Source organism: Mesoplodon bidens (genome assembly GCF_964165515.1).
Source record: "Mesoplodon bidens genome assembly, chromosome: 1".
Lineage (NCBI taxonomy): Eukaryota > Metazoa > Chordata > Mammalia > Artiodactyla > Ziphiidae > Mesoplodon > Mesoplodon bidens.
In genome coordinates, this window is record NC_138176.1 from 140,347,853 (window position 1) to 140,366,233 (window position 18,381).

General features: G+C 36.2%; 1 protein-coding gene across 7 annotated transcripts in view; it reads left to right on the forward strand.

Annotated features, from left to right (window-relative positions):
- FRYL (FRY like transcription coactivator) overlaps positions 1-18,381 on the forward strand; it is a 246,852-nt gene that overhangs the window by 113,733 nt on the left and 114,738 nt on the right. For all 7 annotated transcript variants that reach the window (XM_081234991.1, XM_081234990.1, XM_081234992.1 and 4 more), the window contains 5 exons: positions 3,846-3,899; positions 6,924-7,063; positions 7,881-7,977; positions 15,241-15,320; positions 15,702-15,782. In XM_081234991.1, the coding sequence (XP_081091117.1) occupies positions 3,846-3,899; positions 6,924-7,063; positions 7,881-7,977; positions 15,241-15,320; positions 15,702-15,782 (452 nt within the window). The remainder of the gene's footprint in view (positions 1-3,845; positions 3,900-6,923; positions 7,064-7,880; positions 7,978-15,240; positions 15,321-15,701; positions 15,783-18,381) is intronic.

Here is an 18,381-nt window from a genome sequence, read left to right on the forward strand (position 1 = left end):
ATGGAGTCTCTTTAAAGAAAACAGCATCCACGAGTTGTTACATAAAAGGAGGCTAGCATTTCTCATGGTCAGATGGACAGTAGGTTACATGAAAACTTAGAAGCACAAATGTGAATGGCTTTTGCTAAAAGAATTTAATCAATCACTAAAATGAGAGAACTGGCCTTTTCATTCTTACATTAGAAGCCACAATAAAAGGAGGTTAAGTAAGGCAAAAGATTCGAAGATTAGCTGAGCTTGACTTTAGCCACAATTTCATTTTTATCTGAGAAGGAAGATTCAAGAAGGAAAGGCAACCATTGATTAAAATTGCAGCTTGCAAACTATGCAATCAGATACCTTAGGTAGGTTTCTTTCTTCCTAAAAGGAGGTAGATCAATCATGGGTGATGATCCAGACACATCCAAGCTTATCTGTTACTGTTTTAGATTGCCAGCGACCAGAAAAGAAGAGAGGAAAAAGGGCTTTAACCAGTCACCTGCTGATTTAGACTGTATGTATTTGGTTTAGGCCCAGCATTTTTACAACTCTGCACTGTCCACTGTTTTTTTTTTTTTTGATAATATTAAATATGTATTTTAAAAGAGTTTCTGATCTCTTATTTCCTCCAAACTGCATTTTTCTGTTAGTTTCCCCTCCTCCTCACATGCTTATTATAACATATTATATGTTATTTATTATGATTGAGGCACTAAACAGCTGATTGGAAGCTCTGTGTACATGGAGGGGCCTTTTTGACTGTGGTCTTTACTGTGTAATCATCTGAACCATCAATGTCAGATCTTTTGTTGGAAGCTAGTCAGAGTCCCTTGGAGGAGTCCTTCAGTAGCCCAAATGGGAGGGTTTAGACTTGGCTGCTAGCATTCTGGGGATGTAGAGACAGAAGATAACTGGGGGTTTTGATATTTAGTATATACCTTTTTACTTAAGTTCCCTGTCTTCAGTGTGGTACCTCGTCTTCAACTGTAGTATCCCCCAGTCGACATCTCTGTTTTGCCCTTTCGTAAGAAGGGCAGTTCCTCTGTGGGTAGGTTGGAGGGACAGCCAACCTGCTAAGTAGAGTGGGTGAAGGGAATGGGAGGGGGGGTTTCCTAAGCTATCGTTCAACCAGTCCTCTTATTTTTAACTTCACCTTCACCCACACTTTCATAGTACTGAAATTCTCCAGTTCCTGAGCCTTTGGGGAGTTCCAAGGTACTGACTGGATTATCTTTCCTTCACTCTCCATGGCAAGCTTACTCACTTCCCTCTGATTGTGACTTAAATGTCATCTTCTCAGTGGTCATTCTAAAATCTTCACCTCCATTGCAACTTCCTATCCTATGAAGTCTGTCTAAGATAATATATATTTTCTTTGCTCTGTCATTAGACTTTTAGCTCTACAAGGACAGGGATTGTTTAGGAGAGATTGCCATCTTTAGTTGCAAATTATTGAAATATTTCAGTATCATTGTTATGCTGCGAAAATCTTTTCAGTAAATTCTTTTGCTTTCCCTGGAAGCTACATGTTGCTGTTGGTACTCTATACATAGATACTAAAGGATCAAATTAGAGTATAAAGGATTGTGCACCTTAGATTCATTATTGATCTATTATATTATTATAAAATAATAACATTATAAAAAGTGGAAATAGTTTTAAAGGTTATGTAATAAAAATAATGACCCTTCCTTCCATTCTGGATCAAGATAATCACTGTCCATAGTTTTTAGTATACCATCTTTCATGTCTATTATTTATCAATCTCTGTAGCACCCTCCATCTTTATTTTAAAAAAAAAAAAACACAAATGGGAGTTTTTATATGTATATTTTTTCTGTCCCTATTTTTTTTTTTTTTTTCTGTATGCGGGCCTCTCCCGCCGCGGAGCACAGGTTCCAGACGCGCAGGCTCAGCGGCCATGACTCACGGGCCTAGCCGCTCCACGGCATGTGGGATCCTCCCGGACCGGGGCACGAACCTGTGTCCCCTGCATTGGCAGGTAGACTCCCAACCACTGCGCCACCAGGGAAGACCCTCTGTCCCTATTTTTATTTTAACAATGTAAATGAGAGATTGTTCTATTATCAGCCCATATATATTTGTCTCTTTCTCTCTAATGTTGAATATTATTTCAATAAAAGAAAGTACTATAATTTTTTTTTTTTTACCAGTGTCTATGGATAAGCTGTTTGGGACTTACCCCAACTTGAGGCTACTGTGAAAAAAATACTACAGTAAACATTCTGGTACATAAGTCTTTGCATTCGTCTATATGTGAATATAGAGAATAATTTGTATTCTTTTTAGTTGTTGTGGCAATGGGTTGCATGTACTATAAACATGTTTTAAATAGTTATCCTTTCAAAATCTCACATTGAAAGTACGTCTGCTTGACAACGATTAGGCCATCCTCAACCATACTGTAATCAAACCGAGACGTTAATACAAAGTCCTTGATTAGTAATTTATACAGCATTTAGTGCAGTCCACTTATTTCATATTTTTGTACTGATGGTAACATGAGTGTTCTTTTGCATTTAAACATCATTTCTGAGTTATTATTATGGAAAAAATAACTCATCCTCACTTTTTGACTTAGGGAAAGCTCTGTGAGGATGTCAGATCTTCAGAAATCTTTGAGAAAGCATGAGTTGTTGAGAAGTGAAAAGTGTGAGGTATAAGAAAACAGTGTAAGTGTTTCTGAGAAGGTTATTGCTCTCTTTTAATCTGCTTGGCCATACTTTATTATATAAACATCCTATGTGAGTAATAAACTACTTAGATCAACACTCCTCAAAATATTACTGAAGACCTTTAAATTTAATATTACAGTGAAAAGAGGGATCAAGTGAGGGGGATCAAATAAGTCAAGTAAGTTGGTAAGAAACAGCTTATTATCTCTCCTACACCACCCCCAGCCCAGGTTTTAAATACACAATTCACATTAGGATAGCTCAGTAATTTTCAAACTTTTAGATACTTTTAAAAACAATGTTCTATTGGACTTGCTATGAGACTTACTGTTTTACTTAAATTTTAGAGCTAGTTAATTGGGCATATATATTATTGGACGGGATCCTCATCATGTTGCATGTTTGTAGTGTATAATAGTTGCTTTTAGAAATTGATGACTTGCCTGCAAGATAATTACCAAAGTGTGCTTAGCATATAAGGGCTCAAGTGCCAAGGACATGCCAAAAACCTTTCCCTAATAAGAAAGTCAAGCGCTATGGAATTCAGGTATTTTACTGACCCCAATTAAATTAGTTAGAAATGTGATTCTCTGATAGTTAGATTAGGAATTTTTAAATTTCAGTGGCAGATACATTTGTGAGTTTATTTTCATGAAGTTATAGCAATAAATGAGAGAAGGAAATTGGGGCTCTTGGATAGATAAGCTTCAGAATATACATATTTCTAAATTCCAGTTTTTTTCATGGAAAAATGGCATTTGTTTTCCTATGATAAATATTTCAATAAATATATTTATTGAATAAAAATTCAATTAAAAAAAGCATAAAGTAGAAAGTTTAGAAAATCATCCTAAAACATCTCAAGAAAAGAATCAGTCATAATATATGTGAACATAATTTGAGACATCTCTTATGTTCAGTAAGTTAGGTAACTATACGTGGGGTAAGCAGCAAGGCAAGTAGGTAGAAAGGCTGACACAAGGGGTTGTGCTAGGTATGCTATTCTAAGTTAAACTAATAATATTAAATTTTGTTTGTATTAGCAGATTAGAACCTTTCCTTGAAACAATCTAATTACAAATAAAACAAAACCATCTCACGAATCTCAACTGTTTATTATCAGTAAGATTTCTAATATTTTGCATATATACTTTTTTTTTTCAATTGTAGGAGAAGCCATTATCTAGATCTCTTCAGAGGGGTGAAGATCTTCAGTTTGACCAGGTATGCTAATGTGGGGGGAATATTTTTTCCTGAAAGGAAAATGTTTATCCTAACAGTCTGATCCAAATACATCCAATATTAAGAAATTTATTTATTTTGTTTAGTGGTCCTGTATGTTATTATACACTAGATTCAGTCTGGAACTGGTAGTCTGTTTTTTAACAGAACAAATAGAATGAGTCATGAACTGTGAACTTCATAGTTCATAGAATGAGCTGTGAACTTTATTGATTTCTGTTCATTAAGCATTTTAAAACTTTGCTTTTCATTGGTACCCTCTTTACTATGCCCTTTGAAAACTTCTTAAAAGATTTCCAGTCATATCCCTCAATCTTTCCTTGTACACAATTTTTACATAATAATATTTGACCTTTTAACATTTATTTTTTCCTGTTGAGGGTATCAGAACCTTTATACTGAAACATCCAGCCTGGTTCTCTCCCATTCCACCCCATTTTGAAGGTGGAGCCAGAGACAAGGACTTGGTTCTGGAAAGAGATTCCAAGGAGGAGACTTGAGAGATTGAGGCAGGGAAGAGGAAGAACTGATAGAGATCCACTGCTCTGGGCACTGGGGGTTCATTCCATTCTGAGAATCATACAGAATGTCACCCATTTTTGTCTTTCTGAAGAATGGAGAGCTAGAGCATTTATCTGCAGCCCCCATCTCCAGCAGTTGAGGGTTGCCCTAAGAGGCATTAACTACTTGTATCCGTGCTTGTGCAAAGGCCAAGTGGACTGTCTGTGTCAAAAAGCCAACGAAGCTTAAAAAGGAAGATATACAATGGCCAACCCTCCCCCTCCAAAAAACCCCTGCAAAACCAAAAACCTTTTTATATAATATCAATATCTAAAATTTAGTGGTAATCCTCTAATGTCAGTTCTTTCCTCTTGCTGATATTGAATGTTAGATCAAGTGTTATTTTTGTCATAATTATGTTTGCTCAAGACTTATTTCATTATATGTTGATTGTCTGCAAAACCCAATAACCCAGATCAGCTTTCTGTTGCCATCTAGTATTCCTGAGCTACTCTTCTCATAATTATGTATCTAGGAAATCGAAGTTAATGTTCATATTAGTCTGCTTGATTAGATAAAGATGACTGGTTAGGATTACTTGGTGGGGGCTTACCAAAATGCTGTTTCTGGATCCCACTCCAGTTCTGCTGACTCCGAATCACCAAGAGCAGTGCTCTGGCACCTGTATTTTGCAACAGCTCCCTAGGTGATTCTGAAGCACACACTTAGTAAATAGCGCCACTGGTCTAAGAAGAAACGGTAAATAAGAAGGCTAGTTTTCTGTTACAGTAATAATAAGATCACCTCATATAACCCTTTTCAAATCTTAATGCCATTACAAAAGGTACTAATTGTTACTAGTTATTAATTAATTATTAATGTATTGTTAGTATATTATTTTAAAGGTATTTAGATTATTCACGTCTTGAATCCATTTTACTAATGATGAATGAACAATCAATATGAAATCTTATTAAACAACATTTTAAGGAAAACTTCCATTTCTTTTTTTACGTAAATGATTAATAAAACTATATATTATGCTCCATACCTTGATTTTTTTCCACAATAAAAAGCTATGAGTGGGGTAATCTGCTTTAATATGTATTTACAGTAGCAGATGGTGTTTTGTTGTTCCTTCTTTAGGTATTAAAAGGGATTCCTTTGAGTGGTATTGTTCATTGTTAATGAAATATAAATTTTCAAAAGTGGTTGAATAAAATTAGAATTTTGTTTTTACTTTAATGCCCTATATTAGAAACTATTCACCTGTCATGTTATGGTAATTTATAAATAAAAGCATGATTAAAGGAAGGCAGAGATCATGAAAAAGAAAAATATCATACATAATCAAACTGTTTCATTCTTTTTTATATGAAAAATATAAAATATTAGGAAAAATAAATGTTTAATTCCTAGAGGTATCAATTTATCTTTATTAACTGATACTTCCTACAGTCGTGGACCTGAACGAGACCTTGAGTATTCCTGCAACCCATAGTTTTTTAGTTAAGCAAAACAAAGTGAAGCATGTTTTACTGTATGCTAATTCTAAAATACGAATTTTACGAGCAATGGGTTGAATCAGATACAGAGTCTCTTATGAAGAGAGAATGTTTTTTCTCTGGATCCTCAAGATGAAGAGTGACCTTAGGGATGACTAATGGTAGCTGATGTACCTCTTACCACCACTACAGGCAAGTTGGGTTCATTCATGAAATGAATCTGATAACTCACCTACAATTCAGATAGTTTAAGGGATGCCTCAAATTGAGTTGCAGGTGTCCATCCCACTTCACTTATCTTTCTGCTGTTCATTTATATATTCTAAGCTTTAAAAGCATGCATATACCACATTTCTAATATGTTTATTTGTATCACAAATTAATTGTGTAATTATAATTCCCTGTTCGGTGTCATAGCAGCACAGAATAAAGTGGAGCTTTTCCCACAGTTCTAACATGGTGTAGTCTTCTCTGTTTCTGCATCTCTTCATCCCTTCTAGTGGCAACATTTTAGAACATTTCATTCACATGAGCAGAGAGGAACTGGCCTGGGGGGGTGGGGAGGAAGTAGTTGTGGTTGTTTCATGTTCTCTGTTATACAGTTCACCCAGAGGTGTCATGTGTGTAATCAGGGATGTTACTGATGGTCAAGTTTTTACACATGTGAGTAGCATATGGAGACAGGAAAAAGGTGGAAAGTCTCTGAATGGATTTGGATAAATGTTAATAGCCGGTGAAACTTAGCTCACTTTACTTTATTACTTGGCTAAACCCCTAGCCCTTATTTTATTTTATTTTTTAAAATATTTACATGTAAGTGGCATTTTATGTATTTATTTTTTTCCCTTTTATTTTAAAACACATTTATTGCTTTGGAGTTACTGCGTTTAGTGTATTTTTATTCTAGAAATGTTACTCATTTCTAAGTGATTGCTAGTAGCCTGAGGAGCATGGCACTTTGATGTTGTATTTTACTTCTGATACCGTCTTGTATTTTCAGTTGATAAGCTCTATGAGCTCAGTAGCAGAGCACTGTCTCCCTTCCTTACTTCGCACCTTGTTTGACTGGTACAGACGCCAGAATGGAGCTGAAGATGAGTCTTATGAGTATAGGCCTCGGTCTAGCACAAAATCTAAGGGGTAAGTGGCTCATTTTCTACTGTGTGACCTGGGCTCAAAACACTTCCAATGAAGCGGGTAATAGTGTTATCAACTGACGATTGTTATTGTTTGGTTACTTTTGTTATGAAGTGGTAACAAGGGGAAAAGATAGTCCATACTTAAACTGTAAATCAAGGAAAGATATCCGTTAAAGTAGGTGCTGCCCTACAGGAGTCATCACTGGGACTAGTGATGCAAAACGGAATTTCTGTAGTTCAGTGAGGAGCCTTAACAGTCATAGAAAAAGTTAAGAAAATATTCAAAGGGAGTCCTGTTCACGTTGTTTGTGAAGGGAAACAGTTGTTGCGATACAGGAAGACAGCCAAAACCCTAAATTCTTATACCATGAGACTCTTCTTGGTGTTAAATCCTCGAACTTGTCTTCAAATTTCCCAGGGAGATCATGGCTTTAAGTAAAACATCTACTTGTGTTCAGGTGATGGTCCATGGTTTAGAATTGTACTTCAGTAGATGCCACTTGTGGTTTTTCAACTTAGATTTGTGAAAAAATGACCTGGCACTGTATTTTCGTGTTTTTCTTCCTCTTACTAATTCTAGATTAGGTTTAATTTTTGATAGATGTAATAGTGAGATGTGCATATAAGTTCCTAATGTACAAAAAGAGAAAGAACATAAGAACATGTAATACATACATTGGGTTATCATAAAAACTTGTAACGATTGCTGTGGGACACCATGTGTATTAGGAACTCAATAAATAACATGAAGTACTAACCAAGAGCTATTTGAGAACTTAGAGTTTTAATGCAATCCTAATTTGGGATTCTTGTTTCAGGGATGAACAGCAACGTGAAAGAGATTATCTTCTTGAAAGAAGAGACTTAGCAGTAGATTTCATTTTTTGTTTAGTTTTAGTTGAAGTTCTAAAGCAGGTAAGCTCTTTTGTTTCTGCAGAGTCTGTATTTCTTATTTTTTGCTAATTTTGCCTTCATGTTTCAGTTACCTTATTTAGGATGTTATGTCTAAACTTCTGGTTCACAGAAACAAAATTCCTATAATTTAATTATACTTCTGTCAATTGCCTGAGGCTTCCGTGTCCTGTACCTATCACTCCCCATTTTTCTACCTTCGTTTACCATCCAAGACATGAAATCATGTTAGCAAAATGGAGCTGAATAAAAAGTATGTAGGGCTTCCCTGGTGGCGCAGTGGTTGAGAGTCCGCCTGCTGATGCAGGGGACACGGGTTCGTGCCCCAGTCCGGGAAGATCCCGCATGCCGCGGAGCGGCTGGGCCCGTGAGCCATGGCTGCTGAGCCTGCGTGTCCGGAGCCTGTGCTCTGCAATGGGAGAGGCCACAACAGTGAGAGGCCCGCGTACTGCAAAAAAAAAAAAAAAAAAAAGTATGTAAAATCTGAGCTTTTAGCAGCAACTGTAGTCCGCCTGTCATTCACCTACTTCAATCCCTTTTTACCTCCACTTTCACAGAAATTCTCTGTGTAGCCTTCAAGCCTTCATTTCAACATGTAATAATTGTGCAGTGATAGTTGAGGAACAGGGGTGATTTGACTTGAGTAAGACTGAGTTGTCAAGTGCAAATGGTTTTCAGACAATCAAGAAGACCTCAGGATAATGAATTGTTTATGTTTATTCATTCAGTGAATATTAGAATGCCTACTGTTGGGTGGCATTGTTCTAGGTACTGCACTCCTGAGCTCAACATCTGAATGGCATAGATAGTAAAGATACAAATAGGTAAATAGTGTCAGATATCATGTTATATATTTTTACTATTCACAGTCAGTACAAGTATATGTATAAATACCTGTACTGATTTGAGGGACTTCCCTGGTGATCCAGTGGGTGGGACTCCACGCTCCCAGTGCAGGCAGCCTGGGTTCGAGCCCTGGTTGGGGAACTAGATTCCGTATGCATGCCACAACTAGGAGTTCCCATTGCCACAACTAAGAGCCTGCATGCCACAACTAAAAGATCCCGCCTACCGCAGCTAAGACCTGGTACAGCCAAAATAAATGAATAAATGCATATTAAAAAGAAAATACCTGTACTGATATGAAAATGTTTTTGTAGTTTGCAGTCTTTAAAAAGTTATATACATCATTCAAAGATGTTCCATATATTTCCTGTCATGCACACTGTAGTGTTTTGAAAAAAAGTCAGGCCGCCTAAAAGAAAAAAAATCATATTTTGCACAGCACATGACATGTTTGGACAGGGAGTTTTGTTTCTGTTGTGTAAAATGGAATAGAATATATAATACAGCAGGAAACAGCAAATGTTAAGATATAAAAGTTAATTGATTTGATAGTCTTTTTTAACATAGCTAATATAAAAATATTTGAATTATGTAATCATTTATACTTTGCCTTTGTTTTTACAATATATGTGAAAAGACACTGAAATCTGAAATCTGAAAATAAAAATAATTTTTTTGGCTTTGTTTTGTTTAAAAATAATTTTGAATACGTGACATAGATAAATGCATTAATCAAAGATAAAAACAATTTAATTTGTACCTTCCATAAAGGTTTTTTTTAGTAGAGGTGGAAAAGAATTTTCCTCTGAAAGTTGTGCTTTCTGAAAGCCAGATTTGCTTTCTGTGATCTCTTAGTTTAGCTGGGATCATAAGATGCTAAGGCTGAGGTCAGTAGAGATATAGGGGGAGCTGAGGATCAGAAACACTGTACCATGAACAGACTTGGACTAGGCCTCGTTGTGGTTGATCCCTGGCATTTCTGTGTGCTAAATGTAGGTCTTGTGAGTGGTTTGGTAATCAGCATTTGCACTTCTTTACTTAGTTAAATCATAGAGGTATTTCTTCTTCCTGCAAAAGAAATTGCAAACTCCGTGCACTGACATTCAGGCCCTATTGTGCCTTTTCTCCTTTGTTTCCCATGATTTTCTTCTACTTAGCAGTGTCTCTCTTCTCATCTAAAAGTTGCTCTTAATTGCACTGACTTCAGAACTTCAGTGCACAGACAACCCCTTGGAGGTTTTTCTTTTTCCTCTTCCCCTTCCTCCTCTCTTGTCCTTTCCCCTGCCCCATTGTCCTTGTCTTCATCCTCCTCTTCCTTTAAAAAAATAATAGTCCAGGGACTTCCCTGGCACTCCAGTGGTTAAGACTTCTTCTTCCAATGCAGGGGGTGTGGGTTTGATCCCTGGTAGGGGAGCTAAGATCCCACATGCCTTGGGGCCAAAAAACCAAAACATAAAACAGAAGCAGGGCTTCCCTGGTGGCGCAGTGGTTGAGGGTCTGCCTGCCGATGCAGGGCACACGGGTTTGTGCCCCCGTCTGGGAAGATCCCACATGCCGCAGAGCGGCTGGGCCTGTGAGCCATGGCCGCTGAGGCTGCGCGTCCAGAGCCTGTGCGTCCAGAGCCTGTGCTCCGCAACCAGAGAGGCCACAACAGTGGGAGGCCCGCATACCGCAAAAAAAAAAAGAAACAGAAGCAATATTGTAACAAATTCAACAATGACTTAAAAAAAAATCCCATGTAGGTTTTCTCTTTCCTAGTAAAAGGCAAGTCTTTTTAGCTTCTGCAAAACTAAACTATAGAAAGTGAAGTAAAGATCAATAGAACTTACTGAAATACCATGACAAACGAACCCAATTTTTTCCTGTATCAAAATGGTGTAGGGTTTAATAGCTCCGGAGAGTAATCAGTGTAGCATATGTGGAGTTTAATAGGACTTTTACTTTTGTCCCACATAATATACATGTATTAAAATGTGATTTAGTTTTATTTTGATGAGATGGACAGCCCCAGGCGTATTGAAATATCAATACATGGTTGGATCAATCTTAAGGAGGAGTATATATTACTTGTGGGTTAGTTCTTGACCTCATATATTATAAATTATTTGTTTCTTGAATAATTTGTCATGTCTTTATCTGACATTATTATGTCTCATCATCACATATTTAGATCTCTTCAAAATGCACGAAGAACTCTGTATCCCTTGTACCAGCTGGTCATAACAATAAACTGGGAGATAACCACGGCAAGTGTTTTTATTACAGCTGTGTCATTTACTTGCCGTGTAACTTGGGCAAGTTATTACCCACTAATTCTTTCCTTCTCTGTAAGAGTGGTGAGAATTAAATACGATAATGCCCGGGACGTAGAAAGTGTCCAATAAATGCTCTGTTTTTTTCATCTTATACATCAATGTTCTTAGTTGCAGTGACTTGCTGAAGATTATAAAGCTAGTTCTCTCTTTATTTTTTTATTTTATTTTATTTTTTAATAGATTTATTTTTGGCTGTGTTGGGTCTTTGTTGCTGCACATGGGCTTTCTCTAGTTGTGGTGAGCGGGGGCTCCTCTTCATTGCGGTGCACATGCTTCTTATTGCGGTGGCTTCTCTTGTTGCAGAGCATGGGCTCTAGGTGCACAGGCTCCAGTAGTGGTGGCACGTGGGCTCAGTAGTTATGGCTCACGGGCTCTAGAGCGCAGGCTCAGTAGTTGTGGCTCATGGGCTTAGTTGCTCCACGGCATGTGGGATCTTCCTGGACGAGGGCTCGAACCCGTGTCCCCTGCATTGGCAGGCAGATTCTTAACCACTGCGCCACCAGGGAAGCCCCTAGTTCTCTTTGTAAATAACATTTTTCTGATTCGTAAAAATCAGTGATACAAAATTAGGTGAAATGGCCAGCATCTTATAAAATTAAAGTTTAAATCATAACAAATTAGACAAAGGATTGAGTTTATATAAATGTGATGAAATGAGTGTGATTCACCATGGAAACAAAATTAATTCAAGATGATAAAGGACTAATTTTATTTTTTCAAGAAAGTCAGAAGAATAATTTGGGTGTCATGGCCAACTACAAATATTAGCATATTAGTACCAGAGGCTTTAGAATCCATGGTAAAAGCACTATAGCATTTAGTATCTTTAAGCAATTTTCTTTTTATATTGAATTTTAGCCATACATTTATTCGTTGAAACAAACAAGATTGGGAAACCAGGCTTATGAGCCACTTCAGGCTTTTGGCTTAGTTTTATGGGTGCTTATTGTGAAGTATCAGAAGGAGGAGTATAGATCCTTAGTATTTTCAGGTTTGACATTAGCATTTTATTTATTTATTTATTTATTAAATTTTGAATTTTATTTAGTTTTTTATACCACAGGTTCTTATTAGTCATCCATTTTATACACATCAGTGTATTCATGTCAATCCCAATCTTCCAATTTATCACATGACATTAGCATTTTAGATGTTGGTGAGCAGCCCTGAAGGTTATGGGGTTATTTGTGATTTTGCTGAGTCATGAGTTTTTCCACTGTCCTTTGCACTGAGGGCTGGTCATTTACATAATGAGCGCACCTTGCTGACTCCCCATTGTCCATGTCTTAACCTGGTTTTGTGGTTTTCTACTTTCATGATGTGCTAAAAGCATTAGATTTGGGGAAGTGGTGGTGGGAATAGCTTTGGAATAAAACTTGGGTATTCTTTAGAGTCTACTAGATATATCCTTCTTGAATGTTCAAATAGAATTAGATCTGCTTCCAAAATCATGCAAATGGCAAGATCTAAAAAATTCTTGATGCTATAGATGGGAATACTACTCCATGAAAGTAGAACGTTTTCTCTATAAACTGAACTGGGATTCTTTCCCACCCCAGCCCCCCTTTTTTGGAGGTTCAGCTTGGGAATTTTTTTTATTATTGTAAATAAGGGGAGAAGTAGGAATTTCAAGAACATCTGAGCATCCTGATAGTGTTCATTCTTAAAATTTTTAGAGGTTGTGTTTTTTCTTCCAAAAATTAAAGATGAGATCATATTTCTTCTCTCACTTCTGTTTCTCTGTCTTTTTCCTAGCTATAATATGATAAAACTGAAAGTTTTCTTTCCTCATTTGTTCCATTTATTAAATGCATTTTCATATATCAGAAACTGGGCACACAGTATTTTCTAGAGAAGTATGCACTGACTTCTAAACTTCAGTCCCCTCATCTGTAAAACAGGGGACAAATACTACTGTATAAGGTTGCTATAAGTGTTATAAATAATGTATATAAAATGCCTAAGTAATACCTGGCACACAGACATGTGAAAAGTGTTGGTGGTGGCATTATTAATAACTAATAATTATAAAGGTAGTAATAAAGAGCACACAACATAGCTAAGTAGTGTCCCTAGCTGTCATTGTTAGACTTCTGGCATAACTGGAGCAAATAAAGACTACTTAGGAGAAAGTGTAGGTGTAAGTTAACTTGCGTTTCATATCTCTGGCCTAGAGCACACCAAACATCCCTGTATAGAAGTCAGTATGGTAAAACCACAACACAGCACAGTAAATGGGGCCCAAAAAATTGTCACGTAAAATGCAGTGTCGCATTATTGCAAGGTCACTGAAGTGTCTGGGGCTACCCTGCGTGATTAGTGCTGTGAATTCTGGAGTATGTTCTGGAAGTCGGGCTGCTGGATCCAGATACAGCATATTCCCAACTAAAGTTTGGTATCGCCTAGTGGTAGATATCTACTTTGTTTTAACTATCAATGGGATAATGGCTTACTGGGACTTATTGGACAACAGCAATGACTTCAGTAACCTTTTTCTTACCTTGGGGCCTATTTTGTTTGGCCCAATCCAGGGAAGATGAAGCTAGTAAAATACATCTGCCTCCCCACTTCCTAATGGGCTCTGGGTTCCCTACCAGGCCTTGTCCTCAATATCTCCATCCTATATTCTAGTTCCGTCATCTACCCTACATTCCTAGGAAGTAAGAATTTTGTCCTAGTCCCTTTTAGAGAAGGGTGGAAAAGGTGAGAGACCAAGAATCTCCAATTGTAATGTACCCAGCTTTGCATTCTCTCAGGGCTGGTAATTATGGGGTTCTAATCTATTACCTACATTTTTTACTGGTAAAGAAGTAGAAACTTCCTCCAGGTTACATAACTAGTGAAAAGAGAAGCTTGGCTTTTCTTCATTAGAATGATAAAAAGTGTAGAAAGACCTTTTGGTCTAATGAAGAAAATGTTTTTATATGTTATATAATGATTTGATTATAGTTCACCTATAACAGTTTTTTTTGGAACTTGAAAAGATGACTATAAATTGAATAGGGAAGAGCAGTAGCCAAGCTATCTCTGAAGAAAAATAAGGGAGGACTTGTGGTGCCAGACATGAGAACTTATTAGTAAGCCCTAATAATTAGGACAGCATGATTTTAGTATAGACGTGTATAAATTGATAGAATAGAGAGCTCACAAACAGACCCACACATATAAAGAACTAGAATCTATATCAATGACGTCTTGGATAATCTTTGACCCATCAGTTCTTCCTTTTGGACGCTTTCCCATGGATCTATACAAGTAAATAATGTTAAGTGCACAAGATGTTTGTTGTATAACATTATATATATTGAATATTGAAAATCTGGAATGAAATGTTCCTTAATAGGGAGCTCATTAAATAAATTATAATATATATATACTGAGTATTACATGGCTGCTAAATAATGTAAGGAGGAGCTAAGTACTGATGGGGAAAGATGCATCAGTCCTTTAAGTAAAAAATAAGCTGTGTGGATGAGTGTGTGTAGGAAAAAGCCTGGAAGTAGATATATACCAGTAGTGATTATATATGGGGGAAGGGGCAGGGATTTTACTTTCTGGTTTAAAGGTTTTGATGTGTTGTCCATATTAGGAACTGGCATGTAATTTTTAAAGAACTAAACAAAACAAACATTTAAATAGCAAATTTCTAATAAAACCATAAGTAATTTTAAATTGTTGGGAAAGTTGGAGTCCCTTTTGTATACTATTATGATAGAAAATCAGACTATATGAAGTCTGGCTCAATCAAAGTTTACTTTCCTATAGGTGTTGCAGAGAGTCACCCATGAGTGTGTTTTTAACTTTCGGACAGTGACAGTTGTAGTAACAACAATGACAGTTTTTTCATCTGCATAGTCTATAGTTTAAAGATTAGCGATTATAAAGCTAAATGTTCATGAATTTAGAGCTTGTTAAAGTAGATGTTCAACTAAGTTCTTAGAGAAAAATAATAGCATTCTTAGAAAAGGGGAAGATGGACAGATTAATAGTAAATCATATCATGAAAACTAAAATTGATTATTGATTTGGTTAGTTGAAATGATGAGAATACTCATAAAAGGCCTGTAACCTGTTTAGCACACACTTGATTTTTTTTTTTTTCTAGATTCCTGTTCATCCTGTGCCTGATCCCTTAGTTCATGAAGTTCTAAACTTAGCTTTTAAGCACTTTAAACATAAGGAAGGGTAAGTAAAATACTTACGGGACTGTTGCTTTTATCTGCGGTCCAGATTTAGACTGTTAATTTGAACTCTCATAAATCATTTGTTTTCTGAAGTTCAAAGCAATTATCTTCCTGTATTTTTTAGTCCACAGGAGATGCTTATGGGAAAGATTTTGTAAAAATGATTCTTAAGACCATTGATTGAATTTATAAGAATCAGGTTAAATTTCCTGGCAAATTGAAATCTAGAGAGAGAAGAAAATTCATTTGGTTTTTATCACCCTATAAATGAATCTTCAGAGAAAATTTATACAACACCCTGATAAGGAATTTTCGGAGTTATTAAGAAAGAGAGTTTGTAGAAAAATTTCATGAAATAATGTTTGTTCTTTTGCTATTTTAGATATTCAGGAACCAACACTGGGAATGTGCATATTATTGCAGATTTATATGCAGAAGTGATAGGCGTTCTTGCCCAATCAAAGTAAGTTTTATAAATCACTGATTTTGATTTGTTTTGCATTTTAGAATTCTCATTGCTAACTGATAGAATAGACACTGACAGTTTTAGATCTTTTTTTTTTCCATAGAATTATTGTGAAGTCTGTTTCACCTTTTATTATTTTGCTGCTCTGTTCCTTAGAGCAGGGGTCCCCAACCTTTTTGGCACCAGGGACTTGTTTCGTGGAAGAGAATTTTTCCATGGTGGGGGGGAGGTGGGGGATGGCGGCAGATGATGGTTCAGGCGGTAATGCGAGTGATGGGGGGGATGGTTCAGGCAGTAATGCGAGCGATGGGGAGCGGCAGATGAAGCTTCGCTCGCTTGCCCTCTGCTCACCTCCTGCTGTGTGGCCCGGTTCCCAACAGGCCGTGGACAGCTATTGGTCCATGGCCTGGGGGTTGGGGACCCCTGCTTTAGAAGAATTTTAAGTGACACCCATACCTCAATTCCACAACTTGTCTTCATTATTTGGGGTTTTCCATAAAACCTGAATTGAGGAAGTAAGAAATTGGCAAGAACAGTCAGGTCATTTACCTTATTCCCTATTTTTCACAGTTCTATGAGAAATGTTTTTATAACTTTTTTCTTATAGAACTCTTGTCGAAGCTAATAATTACTTTTAATAGTTTCTACTTGAATGCTTTTATTTCTGAGATAGCAATGCAGTGTCTTCCTTCTAACCATCTTATTTATTTTAATACTGAACAGAGTTTTGAATAGGTGGAAGACATACCAAAAAGGAAAGATAAAGATACTAGAGTACTCCATAAAGAGGGTGTTATTCATTAGAAGTTACATGCATTGAGTTGTATTGAACCATCATTATTGTAAACGGTAAAAAAGATGTTTGTCTTTAGTATCGTGTGCTTGCTCTAAAGACTATGGAAGATTTTGAATTTCCTTTGTTGCTACTGGGAAATTTGTAAGGAAAAAAGTATCAGTTTAGATTTTCTTGGGTGCTATTTAAAGAGTCAGTCTTTGGCCCTGAAATCATCCTATAGCAACCTTTTTCAGTTCTAAGAAAGCAAACACAATTATTGTTAATGTTTAGTAGTTTAGATTTTAATATGAAGTCATGTATTTTATTATTTTGTAGTTACTATCCTTTAATTTAGTATTATTTATTTTTTATCCTTTGTAGTTTACCAGGGACCCTTGTATACCCAATGCTATAGAACTTAGAACATAGTTGGAGTATTTGAAATGACTTAGACATAGACAATAATATTTTAATATTGTGTTTATATTTAATCAACAATGAATCCCTGTTTCAGGAATATAGCTACAAAAACATGAGCAATAATGTATTTCTTTTCATGGCACAGTAGTTCATATTGTAATTTTTATTGAAAATGATTTTCTGTCAGGAATATAGGTTAGAAGTGCTAAATAACACATGAGCAAGTGGGGTCCAGAAGAACCCTACATCATAGCTAAGTTAAATCTAGGATGGTAAGGATAGTAAATCTAAATGGCCAATGGTAAATTTATGAAATGATGCTCAGCCTCACTGGTCTAGTTGTAAGAGAAATGCCACTCAGAACAATATTGAGATGTTTTCCACCCATACATACAATGAGCATGGGAAAAAACTTGGATGGATCCACATTAGGCTGGGCTGATGGCACCAACATTTGAGAGGAAAGGTGGTGAGGTGGGAAAGGGGTGGGGAGAAAGAAAAGGCTGGGGGTATTTTAGAATCTTGTCAATGCATTTCCTTTGATTATAGTGACTAATAATTATTATGAGAAATTTAATAGAAGGAAAAATCCTTGGATTCTAATAATATTGCAATGGGAAGATTTTTATCCACTTTATATTTTCTTTATAAAACTCAAAAGAACACTTTCATGGAAAATGGTGTATTTTACAAGACTGAAATGGGAATGGAGAAGTTATACTTCCTATCATGGATCCATATTTCATTAACATGTAATTAATATCCATGTTTAATTAATATTAATATGTACTCAGTGCCCATTGGGAAGTATGCTTCATTTGTCATTATAACTTTCGAGAACTGGTTTCCCCAAGTAACATCATCAATAAAACCTTTGTTTCATGGAGGGGGAAAGTGAAGTATTACTGATTAACAAACTATCAGGTATCTTTTTCCATTGTAAGCAAAGAAAAACTTAGTAGCCTTAACTGTTGTAGTCATTTGAATCCAGGATGTTGCTCAACATTTCAAAAGCATTTTGATTCTTTAGCTGATTCACATTGTGAGACCAGTGCCCTCCCACTCATCTTCTTCAGTTTTTCTACAGTTTAAGGAGATAATAATTTTAAGAGATAATTAGTAGTCTACAAGTGATTGGTTTATTTCTTTGAACAAATATGTAGTCTCCAGTCTGCTCTCCATGTAACTCAAATTGCAGACTTTATCAAAATGAGTCTTAAAATTTAGAGACACTCTCTGATTTACATGTGGATGTTTTATGGGTGGGTTATTAGATTTTATTTTTATGATGATTACGAACTATTAAATGGTAATGATGCTGTATTGATGGTATCATAGGAATAAGAAATTCTAATAAGAAATAAGAATTTCTCCTTAAGGCATTTTTTATTTGAAAAAATA